The sequence below is a fragment of the Ammospiza nelsoni genome, chromosome 1 (genome assembly GCF_027579445.1).
Source record: "Ammospiza nelsoni isolate bAmmNel1 chromosome 1, bAmmNel1.pri, whole genome shotgun sequence".
Classification (NCBI taxonomy): Eukaryota; Metazoa; Chordata; class Aves; order Passeriformes; family Passerellidae; genus Ammospiza; species Ammospiza nelsoni.
Window position 1 is genome coordinate 118,022,802 of NC_080633.1, and position 23,906 is coordinate 118,046,707.

General features: G+C 38.1%; 1 protein-coding gene across 1 annotated transcript in view; it reads left to right on the forward strand.

The window, feature by feature from the left end:
- NKAIN3 (sodium/potassium transporting ATPase interacting 3) overlaps positions 1-23,906 on the forward strand; it is a 332,682-nt gene that overhangs the window by 294,949 nt on the left and 13,827 nt on the right. The window contains exon 5 of the mRNA XM_059470082.1: positions 16,029-16,089. Within this exon, the coding sequence (XP_059326065.1) occupies positions 16,029-16,089 (61 nt within the window). The remainder of the gene's footprint in view (positions 1-16,028; positions 16,090-23,906) is intronic.

A 23,906-nucleotide genomic window follows, 5' to 3' on the forward strand; every position in this document is an offset into this window, starting at 1 on the left:
GCTGTTTTCCCATTCAATGTTTATTGTAGATATTATTTGGTTTATGTATTACAACATCAAAAGGAAATCTCATCCTTCTCTCAGGACTTTCTTTGTGAAAGTGAGTAAGATCATACGAATTTTATTTTTTTTGTAGTAGCACTTCTTACCTCTAAAGAAATACGAGAAATATTTCATGTTTTTCTTCACAATGAGGCAGATTTTTACAAAAACCATACATAAGACAAAATGTTCTAAAACAAGTAACAATATTTATCTAAGAATATTAAAATTTGCAAAAACCCCAGCTCTTAGGTTTTCACTGGGTTCCCCAAATTGCCAAGTTTAATAGTTATAAGAAGCTATATAAGAATTTGATAAATGGAAGGGTAGTTTTATCCAAGTAGATCATCCAGGTCATTGATAAACAAACTGAATAAGAGTGAAGCCAGTACTGATCCCTGGGGAATGCACTGACTACAGGGCTCCGAGTGGATTCCGCTCTGCTGATCACAGCCCTCTGAACTCAGCCATTCAGACAGTTCTTGACCCACCTCTGTGTCCCTTCATCTCACCCACATTTCCTGAGCTTACCTGTCAGGATGTTGTGGGAGACAGTGTCAAAAGCCTTGCTATGTATTGCAACTTATTTAGTAAGTAGAGAATGGATTAAAAATCTGAAAAAATACGAAGAGCTCATAGGTTAGTACTGGCCAGACTGACATCAGTTTTAGAGATGGTTGTGAAAATGGGTCCCACAGTAAGTTGAGTAGTATTTTAAAAATGTAACAACTAATGTAACACTTCATTCTTTTCATTTGAGAGGTCTTTTTTTTTCCTTACACTGGTTTTTGTTCTTGAGTATTATTTTTTTTATTACTGTAAAGATCGCCTGATTAATGTGACTTTTTGACTTTTTAAAGACTTACGAATGAAATCTGTAAAGTTTTTTGACATTTTGTAGTAACCAATTTAGTCTTAATTAAACAAAAAAAGTTCTCCTGGGTGAGCTCCAATCACAACCCATATTTTTCACAATGAATGAGGCTGCAAGGTAATTTTAGATTATGAACTGCTGAGAGTAATCCTAGAAATCTAACTCAATAGCTGATCATCACTCATATCTGTTCTCAATATTTTATGTGGAAGCATCAACATCATATCTTCCTTTTCATCTGGAATAGGGAGCACACCAAACTAAACCATTCCATATGAAATTCAAAACCTGATTGCAAGGAACTTCAATTTACTCCTTTCAATTCAACAAATATTGTGCTGGAATTATAATGTGTACATTAAACCTATAGTTAATATTTTATTCTTTTTCCCATTGTGTGCATTAGATTTCCATGCTTCTAATTTTCCAACTATAAAACTTACAGCTGAATTTAGCAAATGTAAATGGTAATAAATTGACATGTTCAGTGCAGCAAAGATGAGGGCTTAATGTCTCCTGGGTATATTGGCTGGGACTTCCCTGTCATATCTGAAGTCTGGTTTTCTACAGCCTTTGATGAACATCCTTCCCTGAAAAGAGCAGCTTTTGATCCATCTATAGGACTGATCTTTCCAGCATGTTCAGGGTTTTGGTTCCATAGTTTATTTCTGATTTGTGTGGAAAATGTCCTTCCTTCATTTTGTGATGAAAGGCAACAACTTAGTCTGTGATCTGATAATTTGGTTTGATTTTCCATTGTCTTTGTATAATGAAAAGTGCGATTAATTATTTTGTATCATTTTCAAGTCATGCATGATTTTATTTTTTTTATGATTCTGTCATTAATTGTCTCCTTTCCAAAGGTGAATTTGTCTAATCTCTCCCTTTTCTAAACCCACCCATATCTTTGATTATTTTTGATGCTTTTCTCTGTAATTCTGATTCAACCACTTCCTTTCTGAAATGAGCAGAAAGAACTGTGCGTAGCATTGAGGATGCAGGACACAAGGGATTTGTATGGTGGCATAATGATGTATTCTACTTTCTTTCCTCTTGCCTTTCTACTATTTGATTCTCCTTTCTGACTGCTGCTGAGCACTGAGCTGAGGTTTATAATGAACTATTCACAACTTTCCTGAGAGCTAATATCAAATTTAGAGCCTATTACTGTATGTCTATAGTTACAGTTGGTTTTCCTTATGTGCATTACTTTGCATTTATTGACATAGGATTTCAGCTCTAATTTTATCACCCAGTCACTCAATGCCCTTAGATCTGTCTACAACATTTTGCAGTGGACTTTTCATTTGCTTTGCTGCATCATGTAAAACATACATGGTTTTTGCAGCCTTATTCTTTTTGGGGGGCTGGTTGGCAGCAGGCTCTGGAAGAGTCAGCAGTGTGCCCTGTGAGCCAAGAGAGCAAACTCCACCCTTGGGTGCATCAGATACAGCATCACCAGCCAGTCAAGAGGTGATTACACCACTGTGTTTTGCATCAATGTGGCCCCACCTGGAGCTCTGTGGGCAGTTCTGAGCCCCACAGTTTAAGAAGGATGTGAAGGTCCTTGGATGCAGCCAGAGAAGGGGCATCAAAGCTGGTGAAAGTGCTGGAAGACATCCTGTGAGGAGCAGCTTAGGACATTCAGCTTGCAGGAGAGAAGGAGGCTGAGGGGTGACCTCATTACTCTCTCCAGCTTTCTGAGGAGGGCAAGTGTACAAGCAAGTGCTGATCTTTTCTTCAGAACATGTGGGAATGGTTCAAAGCTGCCCTGTGAAGGTTTAGACTTGACATTAGGAAGCATTTCTTGACTAGGAAAGTAGTGCAACACTGACACAGGCTCCCCAAGGAGGTGCTCGATGCCCCCAATCTGTCAGTGTGCAAGAGGCATTTATAAAATGCCCCTAACAATAAGCTTTAGCCTTTGGTCAGAAGTGAAATAGTCAGGCACTTGGACTAGATGATTGTTGTAGGTCCCTTCCATTTGAAACAGCCCAGACCTATTCTGCTCTTGTCTATGAGGTTAAGAGATGAACAGTTTTTATTCCATGGCAGCTACTGTAACTACTGAGAAGCTGTGGTTAGGGATCTGGTCAAAGAAATTTCTGGAGGTGTGTTCTGAATCAATTGAATTATCCCCCTGAGGGCTTTAATGTGGGACATGGCTTTCCCTTTCCATTATTTTTCCTTCTACGCCATTCTGTCATGTTTGTCCCCGTGTCCTCATATTGAATAATTACAGTTTGTGCCAGTTTGCTTATTGCAGAGGCCAGACTGCCTCTTTTATTTTCCTTTTGGTCTAAACTGGCTTTTGTAAAAGTTAACATTTCAGAGAACTGTGAGAGTTGCCATTAAAACAGACCTACCTGTGTTTCTTTTAAATGAGCCAGCTCTACTTCTGCTCACACTATGAGGGAATTGCTTCAGCAGGGGAAAGAGTGACATAAAGTTTAACCTCCCAGGTATTTATTCAGCTAGTCTGAGCTGCACAGCAGGGTTTAGTAGGCTAAAACTTATTTGTATCTGAAAAGAAGAAAAGAAAGAGAGCTCAAACACTCTGTCCAAGAGTACAGGAACCCTAGAATGCCCATTCCAGATGTCCAAAAGTGCCTGTTTTGGTGATACCTTCAGCTTCCCCTATTGTATTTGCAGGGAACGCCCTGACAAAGGTAGGAATGATGCATCTGGCTCCATGTTCTCAGAAGGCTAATTTATTACTTTATGATACTATATTATATTAAAGAATACAGAAAGGATACTTACTGAATGCTAAAATGATAATAATGAAAAGCTGTGACTCTTTCCAGAGTCTCGACACAGCTTGGCACCAATGTGCTAAAGAGTCAAAACAACTCACATCAGAATCCAATGAAACAATTACCTGTGGGTAAACAATCTCCAAACACATTCCACACATGAACACAACACAGGAGAAGGAAATGGGATAAGAATTGTTTTCCTTTTCTCTGAGGCTTCTCAGCTTCCCAGGAGAAAAATCCTGAGTGAAGGGATGTTTTAAGAGAATGTGAATGCCACATGCCCCTGTGTATAATAAGGTTCCTTCCAATGACTGAGGACCTGTTCTTGAGGCTCTGGTGTCCCTCATGTAAAGAGGAGGCTTTCTTGGCAAAGATGCATCCCAGTTCTGGATGTGCAGAGAAGGAGGAGAAGTAGGTTAACATTTTCTCTGCCTGACATAATCTCCTTCAGGCTGGGTAATCCAGAGTCTCTCTTTATACCAAAACATGACCCAAAAAGCCACAATCATCTCTGTCCTCAATTAAATCTGAGCTTGTTTCCCAGAAATAAACTACCTGCTGTAGCCAGAAGCTAAGCCTAGATGAACCAGAGTCAGGGAGTCCAAAGATGCTTCCATGTGAAACCTGTCTCCAGTCAGGACAAACTCCGTGCGTTAAATGAGCAGTAACCTTTACCAGGTGCAGGCTCTCTTGCTGCATTTGCATTTCTTTGCAGGAGTAGCCTCATGGCAGGAGTTAGGGCCAAATCTACCTCCCATATGCTAAAACATCCTGACGCTTGGCTCTGGGGCAAGACAAGAAAATGCCTCCCATACACCCAAAACATGGGAAATGAGGGTACACACTCACTGGCCACAAAGGGATGCTTTTGGTGGTTTTGTACTGATAGTGGGAGAAAAGCCCTTTCCAGAAAGGCTCCAGTGTAGCTTATGTATTTGCATTCTGCCTGATTACAGGCTGAGCTTAGATACCTTGGGAAGGAAATACTGCTTTGGTATTCACCCTGGGCTTCAGGCTGCAGAATCAGGCTCAGATAAAGGCAAAGGGAGCAGTGGGGTGTGGTGTCAAGTGAAAGCAGAAGAAACAGGAGTGAGCAGGACATGAAGCCACAACACATATACAGAGACTTTCTACTGCAATCAAATAAACTGTGCCAGGGACGTGTGATATAAGAGATCATGCTGGGTCAGACATGACGGGAGAAGCGGCTTTGAAAATTCATTAGACGCTGATAGAAAGCAAAGCTTCACTGCAGTTCTTGATAGCTTTTCTGCCCAGTGGGAATCCAGCACAAAAGCCTTTTAGCGCACAGTTTAACTGGGAATACCTGAGCAAACTGATAACATTGAAGCTTTTATGGTATTCTTGTTTCTCACATATCACAGCAGACCACTCCACGAAGGATTATAAGGACAAGTGTGTGTGTGTGTTTATGTACATCCCTCTGCACATTCGGGTAGCAGCTTGAACGAATTAAACAATGTTATCCATAGTGAAAACTACAGTGGGAAGGATCAAACAAGGACGTGGCTTTCCCCTTCCACCATCTTTCATCCTACAACATTCTGTCATGTTTGTCCCTGTGTCCTCATATTGAGTAATTACCGTTTGTGCTGAGTGAAGAGGCTTCTATATTTGCTGCCAAGCACATAAATTCTTCCTTGTTTCTAATTATAGCATTGTTCCTTCCAAAGACAAAAAAACCCAGTTCAACTGTGGCTCAATACTGAATCATTTGTTCTATGGCTTAAATATGGCATATTTATACACAAGCAAAAGCACACATGGGATAGGTCATCTACTAAATATGCTGTTAGATGGAAATTGATTAAGAAAAACAAAGGAATGATCAAGAAAGATCATCATAACTCCACCTTTTCTATCTGTCATCTGCTATTGTTCATCACCCTAGTATATCAACAACAACGCACAAAAAGGCAAGAAATGTGTGGTGGGCATAGAAGGGGGTTATTTGGTGTGATTTTCCTTGCATATATTAAGCAAAATAATAATAGAAAAAGAACACCGAACTACACAATGTCCAAAAATATTTTTGAATTGATTCCCACAGAAATACTGTATGCTACTTTTCTGCCCTACCCTGCAAACCAGATTATAAGAAAAGTTTTCAGAAAATCTGTGCTAATTCATGCTGCCTTATATGAATTTTTACACTCTTGTGAATTTTAACCACCTCTAGGTTATTATTCAAAGCTTTTATTACTGTGTGATTTGATTAATGGCCATTCTAAGCTATTGCATGTCATTCAGGCTTTGGAGATTACTTTTGAGGTGCATTTCTGTGTCAGCCACTCCTGCAAGTTCTCTCAGAAGGTTCCACTTGGGTCAATAATATGAGCAGGCTGGTAAGGGTAGAAGTTAAATTCTTACTTTCCATTCATTGGATCATACAGCATTTCCTGTATGAGATTATGTGATGGCTTTGGGTCTATATTTTTGTGTTGCTTTTTGTTTTTCTCTGAGGTATCATAGAATAGTTTGGATTAGAAGGGACCCTACAGATCATCAGATTCAACATCCCCTGCCATAGGCATGGACACCTCCTGCTAGACCAGGTTGCTCAAAGCGCCATCCAGCCTGGCCTTGAACATTTCCATCCACAACTTCTCCTCTGGGCAACCTGTTCCCCTGCCTCAACACTCTCACACAGGCCCCTTGTCCTATCACTTGTAAAAAGTGCCTCTGCATTGGAAGGTGCTCTAATGTCTCCCCAGAGCCTCCTCTTCCCCAGGCTGAGCAGCCCCAGCAGTTTCAGCCTGTCTTCACAGGAGAGGCTCTGATCATCTCCATGGCTTCACTCCAGCAGGTCCATGTCCTGCTTATGTTGGGAGCCCCAGAGCTGGACACAGTCTTGCAAGAACAGAGGAAGGGAATCACCTCCCTCGACTTAATGCTGTGGCATAACTGTTGTTACTGAAAGCTTTGCCATTTTTTTTCATTTGATTTTAAGCCATATTTACAGATTAACAGGAGCCAGGATAATATTATGTTCTTTCTTTTTAATTAAGTATTTAAGATATATCTATAAAGATGCTTGGCTAATAGTGGGGATCAGACTGTTATAATTCACTGAAATCGTGAACTAGACATTTTTGTTTGCATGTCACAGTTTGTTTGTCTTTAAATGGCTACTGCCTTATGGTAATATAATTGTTTCATGCATGTGTTATTTACATTGTACATGAAGGGAAAGAAATTATTCAGTAGAAAAGAAGTCATTCTTACAGATTTCAATGCATTGTTGGAATGAAAATACATTCTCTGTGTCTGTTGTAAGAAGTAAGTGGAAATAATGCTCTCATTATGTGCCTTCAGATCTAATAAGGAGGGAAAAATATCTTTTGGCATTCTATCAACAAAGAACATCTTTCATAATTGCAGTATAAGCAGTGAAAGAATTTTAAAAGGAGTATTAGCATAAAAAATGGCCAAGATTTGCAATATTCTGTTGTTCTAAAAGCAGTTTTCTTTTGTGCCCCCTGCATGCATAATCAGTTTCCCTGGGATTCAAAAACCTTCCCAAGTACCTTGTCACTTGCCAAAGAGATTTACTTTGGCTTTAGTCACTGGCAGACATTAAGTATGTGCAGCTTAGGTGGAGATAAAGTCATTACCTGATGAGTTCTTTAGGAAATACTTTGGGTTACAAGACACCATCAAACTGAATTTTATATCAAAAGATAGGAAATATAGTGTGATCTGCAAGTACCTCTGAAATTATCCTTAACACTGAAAAGTAAAGGTGAATGCAAATAAAAGCAGGTACTTAGAAAATATAAAAAACAAGTAACACAAAGTCAGTTTGGCAGAAATGAAAGAAGGTCATTTTTTCGCCTGCCTATTGTAAAATTAGATAAAAAAGGTTTTCTCAGTTTCTGTTATTCAGCTGACAAACTAATTAGTTATTAAATTAAATATGAGAACTTTGACCCTTTCTTAGGATGACTTTTATTTTCTTTATGCACTAGACAAAAGCCAGATCTAAAGTCTCACTTGTTTATCCAGTTCTTTTTTGGTGATTTTATTAATTCTGCTCAGATGTAGATCTCCTTTCTCTTTCTTCTTACCACCCTCATCCCCTTCACTTTCCATTGTTTAGCTCTTAAACTTTCAACGTTTAAGGTTGACTTTATTTTGCACTTTTGACTTTCAGTGTATCCAGCTATATCATTAACAAACAATTAATATATTTCAAGATAAAACACTGTTCTGACCAGTCATGTTTAAATACTGTGTTCAGTGTTTTTACATATTGAGACTTCCTTTTCATTCCAACTAGGAAACTTAGATCTTTATCACACAGCAGACAACCAAATAGATAAGAATTAATGCTTAATGGTGTTTATTCCTAATCTCTTCTCTGAGAAAAGGACAAAGGTTCCCAGATCACTTCTGTCGCCATAACTCATCTTGGAGTACACCAGTACCCCAGCCTAGTCTGTGAGGGTTGTTCTGATATTATCACAGTGCTAACAGAGTACCTAGGTGAAATTCTGTGACCTATGTAAATATACACAGGATTGGATTGCACAGTTTGCTCAAAATCCTCCATCTTTCAGATCTCAGAACACAAAATATTATTTCTAAGGACTTGAAGCAAAAAAAAAGGAGGGAAAATAACCCAAAGCTAAGCTGAAGAGCAAGAGGGGAGAGAGAGCACACGCACTGTGTTTCCCTTCTTGCTCTCAGTCCTGACAAAGCTGGAACACATCTTGGTAACATAACACATCAGTCCTTCTCTTAACTGGTAAAGTAATTTTGGGCAACTGGGTAACAGGGTAGTTCTGCATTTTTGCTGCTGGAGAAATAAATTCCCAGACCAAGTGCAAAGTTTCTGATCTTGGCCTGGGAAAATTAGATTGCCGATACAATTTTTAATTTAAAGCCCAAGAGACCCTGTGGGAACAAGGACTTGTGAGAACAGCAAATACAGGGTAGTACTTCAAAAAGCACAGTAGCTAACAGCTGTAAGTAGTCTCTTCCAGCCTGCTGCTGGGCCCAAGCAGCTAAATGGTATTCAAGAGGAATTGTCTCCTGCAGTATTAGCCAACAACTTCTATGCATTTTAAGAACAGACATTTTAGGATCTGCTCAATTGCTTCTCCATGGAAAATATATAGCAAAAGTCCTCACAAGCTCCTGTCACCCATTTTTAGAGTCCTTAGCACATTTTAAGGGCTCTCAGAGTTGTAGTCTCCAGGATCTCTCAACTGCATCTACAAATGGCGCAGCTGGATCAGACAGGCTCTGTGCTGTGCTGATTAAATTGGTAGACAATAGCCCTACAGCCTGAATTTTATTCAACTCAAATCAAATAGATTTTAGGAAGATGAAGGAGAGGAAAAAAAAAACAAAACCAGACATCACAGAGTACTTCAGCTATTGCTGCTACCTTTTCCCGCTATGTTTTCTGGACAATTTTCCAGTTGTTTGTGCACTTTTATGGTTTTAGATTTCTAAGTACTTTCAGGTTGAGCCTCCCCCTGCTACCAATGTAAAATATTATGCATTTCATAATATAATTCTGGAAAATGCAAACATACATTTGAGACTGTCTGTTCTTTAATTTTAAAAATTGCATTATTCAGTTTTGAAATTATCTATAGTTTTACAATATGTTTCTAGTGAAATGTTTAAAATCATGCACATAGGGTACATAATTGTATAGAGTCATATAATTGGATAACTCTATACTATAGTAGCAAATGGTTATTATTATGCTCCAAATATATACTGCTGTTACTCTGGATCTTTTTCCTTTGTCATTGCCTTGAAATGTGTAGAGTTATGATTTCTTTGTGCCTGATAATCCTATTCATATTTCTATCTTGCTGAATCGTGAATGCACACAGATACTGGGATAATATCCTGTTTCCCTTATGTATCTCCCATTCTGATTTAGCACTTTTCTAGACTTTAATGGAGGAAAAGGGTTTACAGTCCTCTCTGCAGAGTAGTAAAAGTGTTAGTGGCAAATAGGTAGCTAAGATTAACTACTCATGTTTCAACTTCTCCTCAGTGGTTGTTAACTCTTGTGAAAATGCTAATCAGGAGACAGGGTAATAGGCAGGATGCTTTGTAATTGAATGCATTTTTACTTTTTTGCTCAGTAAATTCACTCTTGCTACATAGTTTCCATTTTATAAGTTAAATTTAAAACATTTTGTCAAGCTTTGTATCCTACAATTTTTTAATGCATAAAGATTCAATTCTAAAAGTTTCTTCTCCATCCGTATTCCCTCAGTCTTTGTAGGAAATTAGGTTATAGTGAAATATCTTGCAGAATAAAAGGAATTGTGTCTGCCAAGTTACATTTTTGAAGAACCCCAAGACATAAATAAGAAATAACGATTTTCAGTTCTTATCAGCAAAAAAGAAGTCAGGAAAAAGCTGTGTTCAGTGCAATGACAAGCTGGGTGGACTAGATGTGTACAATGAAGAGTATGAAGTTTCCATTTTCTCCAATTTTCAGATTGGAGAAATCTTCCAAATCTAGTTTACCTACAATGTCACACACATCCTCTTGGAGCCAGGAGTACTGTACATTTATTTTGTTTATGTGGATGGTTCCATGTTGATGCAATGAGATCTCTACAAATCTCTTTGTAATTGCTTAACTGTGGTAAATGACCTGTTGTACACCTGACCTTGAAGATTAACCTGATAGCCCAGGGCTCTGCTTCATGTAATCCTAAATACTTAGGAAAGACTCACATATCTGCTGTGAACCAGTGCAACTGCAGTATGAGAAGCTGATAGGAAAGTAATCTCATACTGTGAGAGTGTATTCAAAGGCCACAGCTGATGATGACAAAGCAAAGCAGGAAGACTTAAATCAAAATTATCCAAATCATCAATTTTAATAAAAAGCATTTCAGTCTTCAGCAAATGGCCTTGATTGAAAACATCGCTCTAGTTTTATTTTGCATTTGTCCTTGCTTTCCTAAGGAAAGGTTAATCCACATTAAGTAGCAACTATTAAAATACATTAATTAGCAAGTAAACATACATTTTTGCACTCAGTTTGATTCTTATTTTTAATAGGATATATTCTAGTAATATCCATTTTATTAAAGCAATTATATCTCACAGCATATATTTGCTCAAATGATTAGTTTTTTAATTTCTTACGTGTTTTAATAGTTTCTCTCAGTTTAATGATGGACAATTATATAATCTAATTTCACTTTACATTTCATGGAGATGTCCATAGCTTAAGCCTGGAGATTTTAGTTAGACTAAAGCATTAGGGTGCTCTTGAGAACCTGCTGCCTGCATGGGAGAAAAATAACAGAGACTACTAGTATTTTATTTCTACCTAAGGATATCAGCAGAAAAGAAATTATGCATCAAAAGCCTTGATAATAGCATCATTCCAATGTACCCATGTTCCACTAATAAAAAATCCCTTTGTGGACTCCCCACTGAAGTCTCAGCCAACTTATAGCCTAGTTGACAATTGTTTCTCACATCCTGAGCCTATCCTTCACTATGACTTGGAAAATTCAGCCACACTTCTCATCTAGTCATTGAAGAAATAAGGTTTTTGGTAGGAAAATTCTGATGGGTCTGAAAATACTGTGTGGTCGTGTCCAAAGAATTATGGCTCAAGGTTCAATAACAAGTGATATCACTCAGGGGCCCACAGTGGGACCAGTGTTATTTCATGTCTTCGTTACTGACGTAGCAGTGTTGCCTGCACCCTCAGAGGTTTTGCTGATGGCACCAAGCTGGGTGGTGCTGTTGATGGGCCTGAAGGATGAGATGCCACCCAGAGGGACCTTGGCAGGCCCAAGGAGTGGGCTCGTGTGAGCCACGTGAACTTCAAAAAGGCCACGTGCAAGATCTTGTACCTGCATCAGGGCAATCCCTGATAGCAGTACAGGCTGGGGGATGAATGGCTGGAAAGAAGCCCTGCTGAGAACAATTTGGAGATCATGGTGGATGGCAAACTTAACATGAGTCAACAAAGTGCAATTGTACCCTTGGCTGCATCACAAAAAGTGTAGGCAGCAGGTCAAGGGAGGTGATTCTACCCCTCTACTCTGCTTTCATGATACACCACTTGGAGGGCCATGAGAATATTTGGAGGGCTGAGAGACGGGGCTATTTAAACTTTATTTTGGCCTTTCCATATATAAAGGGGGCTTTTTACCATGGTCTGTGGTGAGAAGGCAAAGGGTAAGAGTTGTAAATTGAAAGAGCATAGATCACGATTGAACATAAAGAAGACATTTTTTAGAATGAGGGTGGTGAGGAATTTGAACAGGTTGCCAAGAGGAACAGTGGATGCTCCATACCTGAAAGTGTTCAAGAACAGGCTGGATGAAATTTGAGAAACTTGACCTAGTGAAAGATGCTCCTGCCCACAGCAGGGAGGTTGAACCAGGTTTAAAGTCCCTTCCACCAAAACCTCCTGTGATTCCCTGAAATATTTTATGCATTGTTTATTCTTTCTAGAGAAAAATGTGTAACCTAACCACTCTATAGATGAAGGCAGAGGACAGCAGCCTTTATCCACAATTTCCCACCTGATTTTCTGCAGAATAGCACTGACAGGCATCTTCTGAGACACCTAACAGCCTGGGCTCTTCAGGTAAGACAGGGAGTCTTGTACAGTGCAGGGATCCCAGAAAGTTTCCATGCCTTGAAGTCAGTGTTGTCAAGACAAGGCCTCCTGGCCGTCTGTATTTCTCTATGGATCAAGGCAGAGGCTCCTATTTATGCTTTCAGGTGCTAGTGATCTTTGATGCTTTGGACATCTTGTTCCAACCCCTTCATTGGTCCCTTTGAATGATTACTGCAACTCAGGATGACCAAATTAGGAATCTTCCAGCTCATGTGCATCATAATTGCTTTGGTTATCAGGGAACACACATTTAAGTCTATCACTTGGTGCCAGGCAAATAGCCAGCATTTCCAGTACCAAGACTGGCAATTAGCCTGGTGGCTAGATGGGTTCACATGAGCATAACACTATTAATTAAACAGCAGCTGTGTTAATCAAGATACCAAAAGCAATTTGTTGGAATAAATATTTTATGAGCATGCGCATCAATAACACAAAATAAGAGGATTTAATTGATTAATTTACAAAAATATTCACACAGTGGTGGCTGTAACTCTGTTTAAGGACTTAGAAACAGTCTCATCTGTCAAAGGGTATATTCCCACTTTATCACTTTGTGTTGATGGTGCTGTAGATATCACTTACCCAACTATAACTACTTGTTTTTTACAAGCCAAGCATTGCTGACCCCTCAAGCAGCAATACCTGGCAATTGATGCTAAAGGGCTCCTTTTTTCTCCTTGTTGTTTTATTCTTTCAAAAAAATGCATTCTGACTTTTAACTACAGAAAGATTTGGATTATGGAGGGCTATTGTTATTCACCTCATCTTTTTCTTCCTATTGAAAAGACCACAAAATTGAAAGAGAGCGCATATATACTTTTTTTATTTCTCCTAGTACTAATAACTAAACAGATGGTGTGTTTTAAACGAATATACATCATAAATATAACAGCTAGCAGTGATTTCTAATGCTGAGGAATATAAAGAAATATATTTCTGAAAAGTAGAAAAAGGTTGCTGATTTTGCAAAAAGGTCACAGATTGGACAAAGTGTGTTTCAAACATTGAAGAGAGTGGGGAAAGATTAAGGAGAAGGTCTACTAAAAGAGCAGGATGTAAACTCTTTGGACTGTTAAAACTCAGGCTTGTCATGACCCACATTTTTGGAAGACTTTTTTGAGTAGTTTTCCCCATGCTTTCTCTGTGTCAGGTCATTTATTACTTGTTAGAGTGGAAGTCTTGCTGTGCTTTGTCCACTTGCCCAACATCTTAGACACTTGAGAAATATGCTGGAAGCACTTAGATACATTTTATATAATATGCATGGATATAGAGCCCACATGTACATATAAAGAAGGAAATGCATTTATAAAAATAAAGCTAATTTAATACAGAATACTACTAATAAGAAAAAAAAATACATTATGGGAAAGAGTAAATAATTCTAATATTTGATCTTCCTTCACAAAAACTTAACCCACAGCCTGTACTACAATTAATTTCTATCATGTTCATTATTTGCTCAGCAGCTTTAATCTTCAAAATATTTTAGTCGTTTTTAAGAAAAAGAAACAAACACCAGTGACTTATGCAGTCAAATTGCACAACACAAATGGTGATCAGGAAACATTGTAAATAAACAGGTGACATCCTGTTATGAAAAATCACCTGAGTTCTGGTTTTTCCAAGGTACTAATGCAATATTTTTAAATTATATGTAACCTTCAGGTGGCACAAGCTCTGCATCTCAGGTATGATTTGTCTTTTGATCTCTTGGAAGACTTCATATTGTATTGTTTAGTTGTCATGCCTGAAAGGTGCTCTAAACTGTGAAGTTTAAGGAAAAAAATGTATTTAATCTGCCAAGGAGTCTGTAAGACACTGCTGGCCCTGGGTGTGCTGGCAGCTGATCCATAAGATCCCATTGTCATTAATAGCAGGAGCTGGACTGCTCCGAACCACCCAGACAACTCTCAGCAGGCAAAGTGAGCCCTGCCGTGTCTGTGGGTCCCATCCTGCTGCAGCCCCATGGCACCAGGCTCATGGGGATGGGCAGCTCTGGCATGGATCCATCCCAGCCTCCTCCAGAGCTGGATTGTGTTTAGCTGGTCAGAGCATCAGTGCTGCTCACCTGAGAGAGGCTGTGGCAATGCCACGCAGCAAACTGGACACCAAAAAGCAGTCAGGGAAGCTGCTGATGCTGTGTCTGCTCAGAATGAGAGAAAAGTTGGATTGAAGTCACTTTGTGAACACAGCAGTGGGGTGAATGCCCTGGAGAGGAAGCTGTGACAGGGCTGTGTCACGGCGCTGTGACAGCCCTCATTCACAAGTAGCTCAGCCTCAGCATACTGTAGCTTAATTCTCCATGGGAAGATTAATCCCTTGGAGAAGGATTAGGCTGCAGTGAACTAGGGCCACTTTATTTCTGAATGGAAAAGGCCACACAGGGATTTAATGCACTTTATCTTATGTGCATTGATTTCACAGCTTTAGTTAATTCATCTTAACTTCCCTGAATTCCCTTGTGTGGACAAGCTTTTTGTCTGCAGAGAGGTTTTTGGAGCTGCTTGTAAAGCTCCTCATGCCAGGAGCCCAACCAGAAAGCAGGTTGGAATGATTTTTCTGGTTCTGAAGGGGCTTATACCTGTCTAGATACTATTAAATTACCTCTTTCTCAGATGGCTGATCCGTGACATCCTTAGAATAACTATTTTAATTAGATTTTTTGAATGGACCAGAGAAAAAGGAGTGTTCTTAAAACTAATCTCTGGGCTATTTTTGAAATCTCTCATGAGCAGTCTTTTCAAGGCTTTCAGATGGCATGAATTGTGCACAGCTGCACAAACAATATTTTCTTAAGATTGGACATGTCTGGTTGTGCAGTTTAATAGATTTCCTTGCCCAGTGGGATTTTCTTCATCTTTGGTCATGGTCATAAGAAAGCATTTTGTCTATATGGATAAGGAGAGAGTGGAGTTTCTATTTCTTTATCCTAAAGATCTCAATCCCTTCCTCTTGGTGGCACAAGTGACACAGATCTAGGTTAAGGAGGATGCTTTCATGGGGGCTGCTGTTAAAATAATGGCATGGTTTGACTGTTGTTGTTCTTTGGGGAAATGTTGTTGTTCATTTCCTGCATAGTTGACATGAATTACATCAAATAAAGTGTTTCCTGATGTCAGTGAATCATAACCCAGTTTTACTGTTCAGTTACATCATGACAATTCACCTATCAATTTAAAATTTTGCCTAACAGTTCTTCACTGGGACACTTTATATAGCACCAAAAGATATCTCCTGTGGATTCCACAGAAGTGTTAGTATGACTTAATTCAGTAACAGTCAATAAATATTTTGGCATTTTGGTAAGCATATGAGGTGCATAGAGGCTGACATTCATGTGGGAAAAGCCATGTGAGAGCAGAGGTATTGAAGAACAAAGAAATGTAAATAACAGCTGAGCATCAGGCTACAGATGTTTTCCACCAATATTACTCAATAGTAGTACTCATCAATACTGATCCCAGTGAGACTAGGAAAATATTTTAAACTATAAAATGCATATTTATATATAAAATATAAGTTATATAAATGAGCAAATGTGAAGAAATTAGTTCTTTACACTGAAATTTGTAAATTCAGGAAATAGAAGTAAATATCTTTAAAATTTAGCTGTGATACCTGTATTTATCATTGTAGTAACAGCTTTATAAGTGTTCAACGTGTTCTAATGATGGCTTTTCCTCTTTTTTTCACACAGCTGATTGGATTTGTGTACGCCTGTTACGTGATCAGTATTTTCATGGAGGAGGAGGACAGCTGTAAGTACTGATACACACCTCACCATCCCTGGAGCCAAGGTACCTGGGCTGAAACTTAGTCTTGCATTAAACTACCAAGGCAAAGAACAGTTTGAAAAATGGCAGAATCTGGCATTCATGTACACAACCAATTATGCTTAAAGACATACTTATTTCGGTACTAACAACTTATCAAGGTGGGATGGCAATTTCTTAACTGCTTCGTAGGGATTTGTGAACCTCTTACATAAGCCAGTCAGAGATGAAAATTATATGATCCATTTTGCATACATATAGATATATATGCCTTTATGGATGCACATTTACATTTGAATCAAAGCTCCTGAAACATCTTAATCTGTTTTTCCAATGGCATCTTTATCAGCAGTAAAATTTATGGAGAGGACAAACCAAGCCATTTGCAGTGTGCAATATCATTCTGATCAATAATTAGATACACCTGATCTATGCTTACAGACACCTAGACCATGTATTTAAAATGCTGACCCCATATTCTTGACATCCTCTTGTCAATGAAACCCTTATATACGTACTCTTGTTGTTCCACAAGTTTGAAAACGTGCACATCTTAAGAAAGTATTTCTCAAAAAGTCACTAAGAGACTATTGGAAAAATCTGAATATGATGAACATTTTGGTAGGATTCTATGTGAAAAGTGTTTGTGAGAATTCTCTGAGGATGTCACCATACCCACATGACTGGAATAACCATTGGTAAAAGCAGTAGAGAGAATGGAAAAATATTGGATGAGCAGAGGAGTGAACACAAGAACAAATTTAAAAAAGGAACAACGTGTGATCATTTAAATTACTTCTTATTTATGAGGAGGCAAACGGTAAAATAGCTCTCTCTAGGGGAAAAAAAGAACTAATGTCAGTAGCATTTTATGGTTATAGCATAAATAACATGAAGCTAAATATTTATTTATAATTTTTATTCATAAATCTTTACATAGTTGTTCTCTTTTTTCACAGAATAGGTCTAGTGGGTGAATATCATAGGAGAAATTAATTTAGTTTGTAGGAAGGTATTTGATAATACCTGGAAAATCTTATTGAAAACATAATTCAAGTAATTCATGTGTGTGATGGAAAAGCAGATTGTTTCATTGAAAACAGTGTGAAGGACTATAAACAAAATATTTTTTTATTGCTACAAATGGTACAATGTTCAGTTCTCCATCATAATGCAACAGACATTAGTATCAAATCTATTTTAACACTTTTATTTAAAGGTTTTATTAAGAAGAAAATATATCAAAGAGATCCTCAGATAAAATTGAGTGGTAAGGCATAAGCACTTACAGGGTGTGCACATATTGTACTGTGGAAAGGCAAAAGGAGCCTGGATAAAGACGGATGCTGTAAAGGAGAAATATGAACACCTGGAGAAGAAACATAAATAAAATGTAGGGCTTGAGGAGAAAAAGCCCAGAAAATGCTTCCTAGGAGAGCTGGAAACTGCCAGTTAGGAGGAACTGGTAACACAGGGCATCAGCAGATGGCACAGCAGCACAGTGGCTGGGTGGTTTGGGATTCATAAACACAGCCTTTGCTCGGTGAAATCCAGACACTGCTCCTGTGCCTATGGCTGTGATGAGTCAGGCAGTAGCCAGGGCTTCATAGAGATAGCTGGAAATTTTATGAGACAGTCACTAAATGCTAGGAACAGGGGGGCTACATCAGCTGTTAGGGAAAGCCTGCAGGTGATGAGGAAGACACAAACTGCAGTGCCTTTGAAGGAGAAATGCGCATGCACATCCACACCCACATGCCAGCACAGATGAATTGGTTCCTGGGAGGACAGAGTCTTCCATTTTTACAAAAATATGTTATATTGCTGTAGGCTCTGGTTAGCCCTTTGTAGTGTGCTTCGCACACTGTTTTAGGCAAGTGTGGAAGACAAAACTCTCAGGAAACTTTCCATGTTCATGGAAACTACAGTCACGTGCTACAGACCATACGTGACTTACACACTCAAGGCCTCACAAGAGGGTTTTTTCCAAGTTAAGGGCCCTGTTCACTTTGAAAACATGTCTAGTTCAGAAGAGATAGGGGCTTCTTCATTTTCCTCTGATGGTGGTTTTGAGGGTTTTGAGCCATACAATACAGATGGAAATTTAATTCACTGAGAATGGAGAACAGGTAACATATTTATCAACCAATAGAACACATCAAGTGCTAAGGTGACCCAGTATGCAGACCTAACCCATTCCCATTCTCCTCAACTGACTCAGGGGTCTGCATTTAATTTCTGCTTGTCTTTCAGAACTGTCAATGACAATTTACTTGTCTGTTACAAGTGAAAATCACCTCACTTGTCTTGGAAAATATGGTGTAATGTCCTTTGTTAGGAATGGACAAGTTTCCCATTTCACTTGTATCTTTACATTTGATCTTCTATACTCTTGTGTGAATAGGTTTTCTTTGTTGGCAGAGAATGACCTGGGGCAGGGGCCAGAGCAGTGCACAAAGGACAGAAAAAGAGTAGCAAAGAAGTGGAATAGATGCAGCTAGGAGATTTTACAACCATTGAAAAGAAGTATTTTCTGACTTGCTACTTTTTTATTGCCTTCTAAGATTCTAAATTGGATCAAAGCAAATAAGCAGCCCATTAATATCTCACTTTGTGTCTTAGTGGCCATTTGTGTTTTAGAGCCCTCTGTGTTTATAGATAAATGCATTATAGACAAGTGTTAACCCCTTCATAAGATTCCCACAAATATGTTTTGAATAAAGAAATGTCTGTTTAAGGCACAGTAAGAAAATTGTTTAGTTTGATAATTAGCTGAGAAGAACAGGACTTATTCTGGAGAAATTCACATTGCTAACTTGCAGCATAATGAACAGAAAATTATTCTAGATGTAAGCACAATGGTGCTTCAAAACATATTGAAAGTAGACTGTTTATATTAGGAAAAAAGTCCAAAAACCTGCAAGTAAGACCAATTTTATGCATTTAAATATGATGCAGCAGATCTTTTTCTTGGGTAGATGCAGCTATTCCATCATATTTTAAGCAGTAATTTGCACAGAATAAATCCTCAGCCATCGGAGTGTCAAAGCCTCCCTAATTAAATATACTCTGCAATATTTAGTGCATTGAGTTAACCCCAGTTCTTGGTCTAAAACCCATCAAGCAGACTTAAAAATTAATAATAGCTGCCTGTTTAGCCTCTATGCAGTGCTTAAATGGATTTGGAGCCTGACATTTCAGCTGATGGACACTTTTCTGAACAGTAATAATGCTTGAGGAAACATTTATTTCCAGCTATTGCTCACCCTACCTACATTTCATACTGTAGTTAACTTTTACTTAGAGGGAAGATGGTAGCAGGTCAAAAGGAATGGAAAAAAAAAGGGACATGTAAAAGGCATACTACGGTAGTGGGGTTATTACCTTTCATCATTCATCCTAATGAAAAAGTCTATTTATATCTCTTCCCTTCATTTTTTCATTTCTCTCTCTGTAGATCTATCAATCTCTATAAGCCCTTTGAAGGAGTAGAATATGTGGAATCTGTAATCATAAAAGCCTGTCACTATACTGTTTGTGAATCGTTTTCTCCTAAAAATGAACTCAGAAACTGATTTCCACCTTGTCAGATTTACTGTTTTAATTCAATCTGGAGTCTGGAGACTAGGCAAAATACATTCCTAAAAATCATGATTAAACTTCTAAATAGTTTCTGGACTTCTTTGAGAAACCATTGTTATCACTGCTACTGCTAAATACTAGTTCATAAATGTGACACTGACACATGTCAGAAGTGATAGTTCTGTAGTGTACTGCATTTTGTGGAGTGGAAACTTATTTGTAAACAAATTGCATAAAGAAATAGCAGTGAAATCAGAGGGGAAGATTTGCCATAAAACTACAGTTGTGATTTCAGCATCTTTGTACAAATGAGGCTGAAATGCCAAAAGGCCAATCCAATGAAACTTAAACCTCTTTTGTGCATGGGTAAAAATAAAGGAAAAGGCTTCCATTCACCATGAAGATTTACCCCCTAAATGAAAACACAAGAACAGAATTAATAAACAAAAAAAGGATTCTTTTTTTTCTGTCCTCTATGCTAGTTGTGTTCACAGCTCAGCTGTACTTTCAAAACAGAGAGGAAGATGAATTTGTTTTTACAAATTACAAGTTTCCCCATATTGTGGTACCAATATGACCCTCCATATGCTATCATTACAAAGATATTAAGTAAAGCAAGATATATTATTACTTCCTCTGAAAAACTACTGCATTGCCTTATCTGACATATGGCATTGCATTCATACACACCATTGAGCATCTGTTCTCAGTAATCAAACAAGATAAAAAGAATTTTATATCACATTTAATTTAATATTTATAGTTACACAGTAGGTCCAGCAGCGATAAATTTATTACAAATATGCTAATTTTTTGCAAAGTGAATGAAGAACTAGCTAACAATAGCTAATATTGAAAATATCTGATTACCTTATATGTAAGTATCCAAGTCTCCTTAACTAAGGAGTTTTTGGCAGCCCACTACTATCTTTACATTAATTGCAATTGTATATGCAGGTGAATCTAAGGTGAATCTATTTAAATTCTGAGAAAAGATTTTTTGTCATAAAATGTTTAATATCAAGGATCACCAAGAAGGAGAATTCTGCACTACTCTTCTGTTGGGCAATACACGAATCAAACATCCCCTGTCAACAACTGTCCTAAATTATCTCCTTGCAAATGAGGTCTTAGCAAAACTTTTCAAACAGCAGCACAGGTCATCTCTGGGCTTTTGCACTCACCACTGTCACCTTTAAACCGTAATGATCTGGGAAAAAGAATGTGTTGTTCCTGACCAGTGGATGAGTATGCTTGACACAGATGTTTAAAATGATAAGTTTTACTGCTTGGCAGAGAAACAGCACTATAAGCTGCCACATTGACAGCATTCTCCCAACTTCAGTGTTTCTGGAAAATGGGAGTGGTTACCAGAATTTTTGGAAGGCTTGAAAGCAGTTTGCATCTTTCTGTTCATCTGGACAAGAAACCCAAAACCCCAGAATTTTGATTCACCTGTTTTGGAGAAAACAACACGATCAAGTATTTTTTTCCAGGTATACATATTGCTAGGCATAGAATAGTAGTGGGTTCATAACCAGATGTATTCTGTAGTTCAACTGAACAGTTTTCTAAAAATAAAAAGTGGCCTCCTGCAGAGATGAAGGGTCCAACATACCTGTCCTCAAGGTGGTCTGTGACACCTGGAAGGCCAGGGAGCCCAGCCAATGCCACAGGTGGTTCCTGCTGCTCCTGGCACTGAGGTGCTGCCACATTCCAGAGTCTCTCATTCCCTGCTAGCAGCCTCTGTGATCATCCTGCAGATGCCTACCCTGAACTGAAGGAGAGGTTGTGTATGACCAGAAATGTCACCAGGCATATCCAGGGAGCTTCCTCAGTTCAGCTGTGCCCAGGACGGCCCCACCAGGCATTTAATGGAGACAAATGTCAAGTTGCAGTTTCTACAGACTCTAGAGATCTGTCCAGCTGGACTTTGTTGATTAGATGCAGACTCATCTATTTGCTACCCTACTTATACCTGACTCCATTTTCCCCTGTAGTGGAAATATAAAGGATAAAACTCTGTCCTAACAAGACTTTATGGTTTAACAACATTGTATGGTCCTACAGTCCTATTGATGTCCTCTTTATTTATCACTAGCCTTAGTGATAAATAAATTGTGTAAATTACCTGAAAATGCATGCTCATTCTTACACGAAACTAACGCAATGAATTCTCATGCATTTAATAAAGGATGAAATACTGCAGGGATGTTACACTATTTAAACTACCTCTACATAATATTTCAATTTATTTTTGTTCCTTTTTTCTTTTTTTTTTTTTACATTTGGTTATCATACATTGCCTGAGAAAGCATTTGTTCTAGTTCCTATGGAAACATATGCATAGACATAATGCACACAACCAAGGGTAAAATCTTTGAGGTGGTTTAAAATAAAAGCAATTAAACAATATAAATTCAAATACTAGGGGGAAAAGTTCTTGATTCTAGACAGGCTATTGGCAAAAAATTGCAGCAAAGACATGATCCCCCTTATTTTTTCTGCTTAAAAACCATGGATGAGTAATCTCTCACAGGAAAGCAAAATTTAAAAAAATACTCATGCAGCTGTCTACTTTTACATTCCCCTAGCAAAATGTACAAAATGGTCTTCATTTCCAGTTGTATTCTCCATTGACTGTTGCAGAACACTGTTCTAAGAGATTGTCTTTAAATAATAGATGGTGCAAAGCATACAGAAAGAGGAGTTTTAACTGTGGAATATTTCTAGCAGCAGCAGAAGTTACCTGCTTGAAAGTACCACGTTTCATGTGGGATCCAACATGTAAGGTTTGTCCAGATAGGGTGCAGACAAAGCGTGAGAAAATGGCATCATCTAAATGAAGTCTAAGCTAATTCCAGTGTTTCATTGGTTGAACATAGTTTACTCTAAAGTGTGACTCAAATAACTTGAGGAAACCCCCCTTGAGTTTCTAAACCACTTCAGTAAAATATTTTAGTCTATCTTCAGTAAAAAATTAATTTCTTAATATTGGGTTGCTTGAATAGGTATGGAGATGCATGCAAGCCAGCAGCTCATTGATTTTTCATTAAGGAAGGGGATAAATCACTCAAATAGTCAGAGTACCTCCAGTGCCTTCTCACAGTTCCTCCCTCAAGCACAAGTCAGAAATTTCTTCCTGAAATTCAGTAGAAAAGAATCACCTCAATCACTTTAGCAAACATAATATTATTGGATATTCTCCAGAAAATTAGCAGGTCACAGCAGTCATGATTAAGTCACAGTGCAGTTTTGAAATGTTCTTTTTTGAGGGAGGAAATCCCAAGTGCCCTGAGCCAGCTGTATCTGGCACTACAGACAGTTCAGTGGGTGAGGCATATTCTCCTCTGCTTCATACATTGAAATGATACTTGGTAATTTTCATCAAGATGGAGTTCTCCAATAACTTTTTTCTTTTTGTAAGAACTTGAGGAAGAGTTCAGGAGAGTAAAATTTAATATTTTTTAAAGATCTCTGTTACACCAATGAATTGTGTGAGCATTCAGCTGCCAAAAGGTGAAGAGCTGCAATCACTAGCTTCCATCCACAGTTCTGCATTCTGACTGTAGAAATATGCACATATAATGTATGTAGTAATTTAAATGAGATTTCAGGAGCACGTGTAAAGTATTTAGAAATATCTGTAAGGAAAGCAAAATAGATTTCATGTACTATTTTTAGAAAGTACTAACACAGTTTTCTTTATAGAGATATGTGTCAGAAATTATAACCTCATGAGACAATTTTACCTGTTTTGATAAATATGTACATGTATATATATGTGTGTAGGTGGGTACATATATCCATATGGGTGGGTATGCAGTTGAATATATATATTTTTTTGTTCAAACACAGGTATATGCAGATACCCCTTAACTTTGAATTGATTTCCAGAGTGATAGCTAGACAGTTGTTAAAGGCTAATTCACTACTAGCTGATCAAGTTCTGTTTTTCAAATACAATTAATGTTAATCATTTCCACCATTGATTCAGAATATTCAGACTGGATATATGGAAGAATTTTTTACAATGAGGATGGTGAAACCCTGGAACAGGTTGTGCAGAGAAGTGCCAGGTGCCTCATCACTGGAAACAAAACTGAAGGTCAGCAGCCTGATCTAGATGAAGATGTTCCTGCTCAGTGAAGAGGGGTTGGACTAGATGGTTGTTAAAGAGTTCTTCTAAACCAAATTATGCTAGAATTCGGTGATTCTAT